General features: G+C 33.5%; 1 protein-coding gene across 3 annotated transcripts in view; it reads left to right on the forward strand.

The window, feature by feature from the left end:
• LOC106477853 (KICSTOR complex protein ITFG2-like) overlaps window positions 1-10,284 on the forward strand; it is a 47,686-nt gene that overhangs the window by 6,092 nt on the left and 31,310 nt on the right. For all 3 annotated transcript variants that reach the window (XM_022381512.1, XM_013938384.2, XM_013938377.2), the window contains exons 3-6: window positions 2,105-2,200; window positions 5,641-5,682; window positions 8,085-8,159; window positions 8,622-8,703. In XM_022381512.1, the coding sequence (XP_022237220.1) occupies window positions 2,105-2,200; window positions 5,641-5,682; window positions 8,085-8,159; window positions 8,622-8,703 (295 nt within the window). The remainder of the gene's footprint in view (window positions 1-2,104; window positions 2,201-5,640; window positions 5,683-8,084; window positions 8,160-8,621; window positions 8,704-10,284) is intronic.

Genomic DNA, 10,284 nt, shown 5'->3' on the forward strand with positions numbered 1-10,284 from the left:
AACTAAAATTACCGATATTGACAAGCTAGAATATAAAATAAGACTGTCTTATCTTTTCTATTTGCTAAGATATTGCTCATGTAATAAACAAACACGGTGACACCCCACCTACATCTTACCATTTTTGGAAATGCTCTCTCATACACACTTCTATATATGACATGAATAACCAATCGGAAGCTCAGAATGTCCCCCTAATGACTTTCTCGGCCATTTTAAATTCTTAGGACTCCATTTCTTTTCTTTGAACTAAGATTTCAAGGAGGTAGGTTGTGTCTTTAGTCTGCACGAAATTTCATATTTTTTTAGACTAAAATACATCTTAGTTACTAAGCTTGATAAATTATAGTGGAATTATATGGTATTATGTATTAATTGTGACTGTATTTTACAAAATAATAGTCTATTAAAACAAAGCCAAGACAAGTTACTTTGTACAGACCAATGGTCAGTTTTATGTTGTTTGATACGGTAACATGAGTGCACGTGAGCCACGTCATTATAACTTCTGTATTGTTAGCCAGGCATGGCTGAAAGATCAATATAATAAAAATAATAAATATACATAAATGTATAATGTTATGAGATTTAAGCTATTTAGTCTAAACATTTATTTTTTTATGTTATTTATGTTCATTCTAGAATGAAAGAGGCATAATCTATATTTATTTCCTAATTTTTTATGGTGGTTACGAGATCAGTCAAATTTACTGTACACGTACAAAGATTAATTACTGAAAATAACAGATAAAATATAAAGTTTTTCTTAAGAAAGATTTGATAACTATCTAGACATTATAAAGATTTTGCATGCGAAATTCAAAAATTTTCTGATGCATAATAGTATTTTTTAATCTTAAAATGAAAATTACTTTGCATGATAGATAGGCAACATGTGAAAAGAAAAAATGCATGAGAAAAACATTGCTTTACAAACCTTAAGACTTAATAAAAAAAATTGATAATTTGCGTATGAAAGCATTGTAATGTTTACTGATAATCTGCCAAATTTCGTTAACATTTGCTTGGTAATTAAAAAGTTATAACATGAAAACTATAACAAGCACAAAATGGTTACTAGGTCAGTCCCAGGGACCGACCCCATGCTGAAAGAGCAGGGAAGGCTAAATATTTGAAAGAGAAAGGGTGACTTTGAGAGATTTATTTTATTTTTTTATTGTTTAGTTTAGTGGATGGAACATTCTTGATAGATGAAAAGGTCCTTTAATAATGCTTGGAGACGGCTTGAATGGGTAATGAAGAAAAACTTTAATATAGGTTTAACATAACAGCAAATGTACAACATTTCAACAAGGTTTTGTCATCATCATGTTCCTCGTCGTACCTGATGATGATGAAACCTTGTCGAAAGGTTGTACATTTGCTGTTATGTTAAACCTATATTAAAGTTTTTTCTTCATTATCCATTCAAGCTGTCTTCAAGTATTATTAGTCTCAAAGTGGGTTCTTCGTCATCAAACTTGAAAAGGTCATTTGCTGTTGTTAAATGCTATGTTAAATAGTAAATTTGCTTCAAAGCATCCAAATTTAGGATCTGTTTCCACTGCTGGTTAAGTTTATAATTCTAAAGAGTTGTTAGCATTATTACCTTGGGTTCTTTCATAACTCTATATTTGAAATAGAAGTTTTGTTTGGAAAGTATAATGTTTTACCTTAATATGCAAATTGGCTTGCTTCCTTTTCACTCTTTTATATATTTGTGTTTTCCTATTATGCACATATTTAAACTTGCACCACTTCAATGTGTATTATGCAGTCACATGTAGAATATTTATCTTACATACTGAAACAGCAGCAAAAAAAAAAATCTGTCTAATTAGCTTATGAATTAAAATGCCCATTCTCCAAACAAAACCTCAGTTTAAATTGCTAGTGTACTGGTTATTGATGAGTTTTGGCAAAATGGAGAGATTTTTATTGGTTTTTATATGTAGGGTTTTGCACTGTTTCTTGATAAAACCAGTATAGATGGGATTCCAAATCATATAATGCCCATAAATTGTACTAATGAGGACCTAAGTAGTTAATTTATTTGTAATAATGAATGTCCATGTACTTACCAGTTGCTTGTCCACAATTTCAGTGTCATGAACTCACAGTAGGAAATGTTCAAGGAGACTTGGCAATTTTCAGAGAAACCGCCAACTGGCCATGGGCTGTTGCAAGTGATTTAGGAATGGTAAGGAAATTGTTTTTGTTTTTATAATACTGTGTTTGTATACCTAATTGTATTTAATTATCAAATGTTTATAGAAATGAGAATTCAATTATGATTACAGATTTTCACCCGTGCATTATATTAAATGTTTATATGTACACTAATACTGTTGAGTTTTAAATCAAAACTTTCTTCAGTAACACACAAGCATTTTGAATAGAATTTTATGATAAGTCTGAGATTTTCTTAATTCTAAAATGTAATGATTCAGTTTGTTCATATTCTTACTCACTTTAAGCTTCGTAAATTTACTTTTTCATTAATTTTTTGGTAAAATTACTTTCCAGATTTTATATATATATATATCAAAGCTAGTTTCCAGAAGCATCTGCCAGGTGGTTAAGGTGCTCGACTCCCAATCTGAGGGTTACGGGTTCCAATCCTCGTCACACCAAACATGCTCGCCCTTTCAGCCGTGGGGGCATTATAATGTGACGGTCAATGGTGATAACTAGTTGCCTTCCCTATAGTCTTATGCTGCTAAATTAGGGACGGCTAGCACAGATAGCCTTCGTGTAGCTTTGTACGAAATTCATAACAAACAAACAAGAGGCTCTTCACAGAAATCCTGAGGGGTTTTCTGCAGATACACTTACACTTTTTCTTCCACTTTAGCCAACATTTCTTCTTCGACTCTGTTATTATGTATGTGGTTTCTCTGTTGTTGGGACCTTATAGGTCAGGACACAGTTTTAGCTTGAGTCAATTTACCCTCAACCTATCTCAGGGATTTAGGTCTTGTACGTTTTCTGAAACGTTACATCTATGATACTGCCCTAGAAACTATCAAACTTCGGGTAACATCGATCTGACTTTTGTCACCTGTTTGTCTCAGTCAAATGCCTCCTATTCTCATTTCCTGTCCTTCATACTCACAACCCTTACCCATTCCTTCTCATGGGGATACTTCTTCTCATCAATTTCCTCAATAACACAACCCCCATCGCAAACTGTACTGGTGACTACCCTATAAGTACAGGTCTGGTGGGAGGTTGACTGTTAGAGTTTCTTCCTTGCTGGCATCTCTTCATTGACAATCAGTAGGTAATACTAAGTTCAATCGGAAGGATTTGTTATCGAGTTTCTTACCCACCTCCTGATTCTTCTTGCCCCATTTCATTTCCTCCTCCTCGAGATCCTGTGACCTGTCAGCATCTGTTAGAGGCAGTTCTAGAGTTACTTCTCCAGCAGGTGATTGAACCGGTACCAATTCTTCCTGGGGTTTTTATACTCATCTTTCCGTTTTCCCCAAGAAACTGGGGATTGGCAGCCAGTCATCAATTTATCTCATCTCAACTACTTCACCATATTACTGAAGTTCACCATAGAATCTTTTCTCACCCTGAAATGGGCTGAAGATGGATGTCTCCAATGCTTACTTCCACATCCAGATAGCACATTGGTCTTGACTTTACCTTTGGTTTGTTCATGTCGGGGTGGATCACCAATTTTGGGCTTGCATCAGCTCCCTATGTGTTACCTAGTCCAAGTTTTTGCACGTCATCTCCATGCTCTTGGGATGCAATTTCATTATTACATGAATGACTGGCTCATTCTGAACAGGAAATCTGCTACTCATACTCAGCTCAGGTGGACTGGTTGATCAAATTGGAGAAGTCCTTCCTTCGACCCACTCAATATCTTTTCCATTTGGGGATCTTTTTTTGACACAAATATCAGTCGTTCTCTGCCTTCTTCTTTACATCTTTGTTATACATAACAATTGGTCTATCATTGGGATGTGGTCTTCCATGACTGCACTGGTCCCTCTTGGCCATGTTCATATGAAATTCCTTCAGTGGGCACTTCATGAATGATAGAACCTTGCTTATGATTTTCTTTCCATCCTACTTCCCTGCAAGACAATCTGCATTAGTGGCTGGACAAAGCACAGACATCAGCAGGCAGGCTGCTTCCTCCCCCACATCCAGATCTATATCTTTTCCCTGATATATCCCATCAGGGATGGGGGCATGGGTCAATCATCAGGAAGCTTTGGGTCTGCAGATGAGGCCATCTTGCATTTCATAAAACATCTTTCACATACCTTATTCTAAAAAAAAGTAGATGCCTATTCAAAAAATAACTTTTTAGGGCAACAAAGGTCTTTTTCTAAAATCATACTGATGATTGTTTTTAAATGCAGACTTTCAACATGTTTTTTGAATGATCTATCACAGTATTTCAATATTGCTAACAACAGAAGTGTACATGATGTTCTGTAATTTCCTATTGTTTTTTATCTGTGGCACAGCAGCTCTGAGTTTTTTCAAGTACAAACTTTTAGCTCATAGCTCCATCTCTTGATCAATTTGAGATCTAATTACAGCCATGGCTATTGAGGATTCCATCTTGCTTAAAAATAGGGGTCACATTAGCAGTCTTGTATTCATCATTGAATATCATCAGTGTCTAGCAACATTTTAAAGTTAACAGTTAACAACCTGGTGTTATCTTATTCAGATGTTAACTGCTGTTAGCTAGAAATATATATGAAATTTGAAAATTCTGGTTTTTTATGTTTTATTTAAAACATATAATGGCCTCCATTTTCTTTTACTTTGGGACCACACTTTTATCCAACCAGATGGGTCACCAGGACGCAAAATATTCAAGTGCACTTATGTCATTCAAATCATTCACTTGAATTTCCCCTCATAAAAACTTCACAAGCTTTTATTTTTCACACTCATTAACAAAAGCTCAAACCTGTTTTTTTTTTAAAGTTTCTTATTTCAAGTGGTGTAGAAATACTTTAAATCCATACATCTTTTGTCATTTCACACCAAAGTACACCCAGCTTTATTCTTCTCTTTTTCTTACAAGTCTTGGCATTCAGATTTTTAATTTTCTTTTTGAAGTCTGGAGTTTTTTACTTGATTCATAACGTTTATAATCAACCTGAGTAACTACTCAAAACAGACTTAAACACTTTCTTTAATGTATACTCTACAAAAGCCACTGTGTTCCTTTGAACCTCTTGGAAATAAAACTTATCATTCCACAGTTTATGTCCTTGTAGTTATTTCCCACAATTTATTTTCTACTACTATGTTTCTGCACCAAAAAGGAAGGTGCACATATAATTTTTAAGGTTTACTGTGGTAAGGCTACTCCTTGAAGTATTAATCAGTAAAATACTTTATATAATTGATGATATTTTCAGAATGCTAATATTTATCAGTTTTCAAAAAAGATTAAAATGACTCTGTCAGACATTTTATGCAAGTCTTCCCCAAAAAATATAAATTATAATAAATTTACTTTGAAATTTTATTTATAGTGCTTTGTTAAAATTAACACCATTTTGGATAGTCAAAGCAGTTTTAAGATAAGTAGGTATGTGATTTTTAAATGTAAAATGTATGAGGCACAACAATATTAAACTTATTACTTTTCAGATTTCTTCTATTACTGTTGGAGATGTCGTGAATGAAAAGAAGGTAAATATATTTTATTTTACTCCATCTAGTCACTGTGCAATACAACTATATACCACCTTTGAGAAGGGTAAGTATATATTCTTTTCATCACCCTTTTCCCTTTTATTGGATCCTGCCAGGTGGCTGTTATTGCCTCCCAGCTATGCTTATCTCCCAAAATCTGCTTTGGGCTAGAGGTGCCCACTGTTGAGATAAGTATTTAGCAAGACCACTAGAGGTTTCTTTGTGGTATTAAAATTACTTACGTGCTCGATCCAGACCGTACCATTCCATAGGCTGTCATGGAAAAAGCTGGTACCAAGGAAATGACTGCTCACTTTTTTGGCTTGCATGTGCCAGCTTTTAAAGAAAAGGGTTTCATGGTCACCATTGGCAGACAACATCCAATGGGGATCCAGGCACTTCTCTAGGTTCCCCCAATGCAAATTCTCCTTCTTCTTCAAGTCGAATATGGGAAACCCTTGCCACCTATAAGTTCCTAGATGCTGGAGTGGTGGACCTTGGAAAGTTTCTCACTGATTGTATACAGCCTAATATGATGAGAAGTAGGGTGGTGGTGGTGGTACTGTCTGTGTAGTGCAGGTCACCCCTCAAGATGATAGTGTGCCCTCCTCTTGCAGCAGGATGGGTCTGTCAATCCTGTCTATGTCTGTGCAGTTGAGTAAAGGTGAGACATAAACTGTGCTAACCACTTGTGTGCAGGTGCTCAGTTGGTCATACTAAAATTCTACCAATCCTTGTGACTCTTTGGGATCATTTGATTTTCATTCCATTTTCCTCTGAGCAGTCCCTCAGTGGGACAGTGGTAAATCTACGGACTTACAATGCTAAAATCTGGGTTTTGATTTTTTGTGGTAGACACATCAGATAGCTCAATGTGGCCTTGCTCTAAAAATAACCAACTAAAAGTCAACTGTCTGAGCAAAGAGTATACCCTGGTTAAGACTGTGAAGCCCTTGCCATTGGGTGTCACACTCTCTGAAGGGAACTCATATAGGTTTAATGTTTGCACCAACTCCACCACCATTTTATTGTGGGATTCTAGCTATTCTGTGTGAGGAGGTGAGGTATCATCTTGGTAGTTAACATTTTCCTTATCTGAAAATGTATTTGCAATAGATACCTTCTGGTGCAGTTTAATTTTCCTTATCTAAGAATGAAGTTATTTCGAGTGCAATACACGATTCTTTTTTTTTCTTCAGCCCAATAGACTTTTTAGGGAATTGAGGTTTCATCAAATTAAACATATTATAATGTGTCCTCAGAATTTTCTTTATTATACATTACTATTGTTAGCTCCAGTACATAAAATAAGAAAGCACTAAACTTATCTATAAGAAATAACTTGACCATAATAAAAAAAAGATAAAGGAACATTTTCCTTACCTGAAAATGTATTTCTGATAGATATATGCACCTCTTCACACAGAGTAGCTTGATTCCTCATGCAACTAATTGCCTATGAGATTTGCATGTCACTAGCCTTGAGATAACTCCCATCTAAAAATCACATGTTTAACATGAACTGCACTAGTGCATGATGACAATGATAGCCCTCCACCAACAGGAGGGTTATATAACCTCCTCGTGCAGCAACTTCCCCAAAGCACAGTTGTTTATTGTTGTCAGTCATGATACTTATTTATTAAGCTGAAGAATCACACATTATTTAAAAAGAATAAGGAAAATTATAATGGTAGTATTTAGATTACTTGGACAGCTGGAATAAGTGAAAACAGTAATAATTGGAAACATCTTTTAATTACTTGATTATTTTTTTATATTAATCAATTTAACCTCTCAGTGCTAATTACGAAATCAAAATTAGTGTTTCTGATTATTACTATTTTTGATTATTCCAATTATCCAAGTCTCATGTGACAATAATTAATTAGTAAGCACAACAATTAATCAAATAGCAAATTCCACTAAATGCTCATCTCTAATCTTTTTATGCATATACTAAACCAAGTAGTCTTGTCTGACTGTATCAGATTATAGTTATTTCACTGTTTCTTACTGTTTTGCAATATATCTGATACTTGTTTGTTATTTACAGTATTTTTCTTTTATGTATATTTGGATAATGGCATCTTTTATTCCAATAGAAGGAAGTACTTTCTGTTGGAACATTTACAGTATTTTTACGGATTGTTTTACAGATTATACAGTTTTTACCAAGTGTTTTATACTACTTGGACTCCAAATCAGAAATAAACAAATTAAGAAGTAGTTCCATGAAAGTATTCTCCTGAAATTTTCTTAAATTTTGTTTTTGTAAATAGTCAAAAACAATGATGCAAAATTTTCGGTTTTTTGTATGTTATAACAAGTATTTTTTCTAAAGTTAGGTGCAAAAAAATGATGAAAATCTGCAGATTCTTTTTTTTAATTATCTTTAGAATTTCCTTATATGTATAAGTGGGGAAGGATGGTGTAATATCTTCAATGTGCCACCGAAAAGAGATTTTCCTCAGGTATACTATATATATATATATATACATATAGAGAGAGAGAGAGAAAGATATATCTTTTGTTTATTACCTTATATTTTGTAGCATTTATACCCATATGGTTTGTTCACAATTTGCCTTTAAAGCAATGAAATTTAATAAAGAATTGCCTAAAGCATCTAATTAATATACACTGAGAAAGTTTTAGAGTAGTTGTATGCTATTTTATTCAAATTAATTTAACCTCCTAGGATTATGTGCCTTATTCGTTTTCACTCTCCAGTTTTATATCTAAAGTATGTTTAATGCGTCATCTCCAATGGTTTTTAAAAAGGTAAAAAATTAACACTACTCACTAATGAAAAGAAAAAAAAATACATGTTAACTATAGAATTGCTTTTGAAGTTTTCTCATTATGAGGTGAATGTATTCTGTTAATTTATTTATTTACTTGGGAATTTGTGCTTGAATCTATTTAATTTACAGGAAGAACAGAAAAAAAAACTGCAGCCATTTCATACACAGCGAATTCCAGCCAATACAAAATCTTGTCTGCTAGCTGACATTGGTAAGAAACTTAAATGATTATCTGGCTTTTTTTATTACCATTTATATTTGTAAATTGCTTTTCATGGTACACAGATTGTTTTTGAGTATATTTGATGTTTCTTGCTGTGTGTGTTTTTGTCATTAATTGAAGGATTAAAAGTGAAGATTACAGCTATTACAATTTTCTTGGCTCTTACAAAACCAGCATGAATTAAGATGAATATTATATGACCTTGTACTAGTCCAAAACTGCTCTGGATTCTTCCCTAGCATGTATTTGTTTTAAAAGTATCTTCTTGATTAGAAATTAATAAAAACCCTATAACCAGAGTGCTTTCGAAAGGTGGAACTTTCTTCTTCAGGGGCAAACTGGGAATGGTGGTGTAATCGAATGAGTGATATATATATATATATAAAGGGAGTTTAGTGATGTCATGAAGGTCATCCAGTTTTTCAGGAAATGTTGAGTCTATTTCTCTACGTACTGTTGTAAACATTTCATTTCTGGTACAGTGTAGCCAACAGGGAGAGTGTATGTGAAAAGGTGTTAGGGATATTTTGCTCTAGAAATGGATAAATATATATATATATTTGAAACTATAATTAAGTGTTTAAGTAAAATAAAGGTGACACCTGGAAACTGATTGAAAATATGTTATGCTAATCAATTTATAAAAACAAGTATGGAAAATTATCTGAAATAAGCTTTAGGAAATTCAGTGTTCACATTATACGAAAAAAATAAGCAAAGAATAAAAATTATTTTTCTGACAGAGATGAAACCAATGAACGGAAATCACTGATTCCAAGATCTAGATTAATTCCGAAAGGTTGAACAGTGTTTAAATTAGCAATCCAATAAGCTTCTTTTATTTCTCTATGTGCCTTAGTTTTGAATCCTGTTTCAATGCCGATGAGAGTAACATCGTTAATGGAATGACCGGGTTGGTTAGTGTTGAGCAACAGGGAGATCTTTTTCGGTGTTAATAGAAGATTTATGGTTGTTGAAACGTTCTTTAAGAGTTGTTTGTGTTTGCCCTACATATTGGTAATTGCATATTTTACACTGTATAAGGTAAATGGTGTTTTTTGTTTCACAAGTTATTTCTTTGCATATTTTAAAGTTTCTTTGATTGTGTTTGTCAGAAAATGAGTCAGTGGTTTTTATGAACTTGCAGGTTTGACAACGGGCTTTATCATATGGACGACAAACATTTTTGAGTGGGATGTAATTCACTTTTGTGTGAACAAGGATATCTTTTAGAGTTCTGCTTTTTCGGAAGGAGACAACGGGAACTTCAGGAAATATCTGTTTAAGACTATTGTTCAATTGTAGGAGATGAAAATGTTTTTTTTTTCAGAATTCGTGAAACATTTCTGAGTTTAAACTGATAGGTAATAATAAGAGGAATTTTATTTCAAAATTTAGTATTGCTCTGTTTTAGGATGTTTTTCCGCTGAGTGTTGTTAGCCTTTTCAATTTATCTATTGATTTCAGTATCTTTATATCCTCTTTGTAGCATGGTTTGTTTTTTATCCTTGTTGTGTGCTCTCTAGTCTGTTTCATCTGAGCATATTTTCTTTATTCTAAGAGCTTGAC

The sequence above is a fragment of the Limulus polyphemus genome, unplaced genomic scaffold, assembly GCF_000517525.1.
Source record: "Limulus polyphemus unplaced genomic scaffold, Limulus_polyphemus-2.1.2 Scaffold170, whole genome shotgun sequence".
NCBI classification, from domain to species: domain Eukaryota; kingdom Metazoa; phylum Arthropoda; class Merostomata; order Xiphosura; family Limulidae; genus Limulus; species Limulus polyphemus.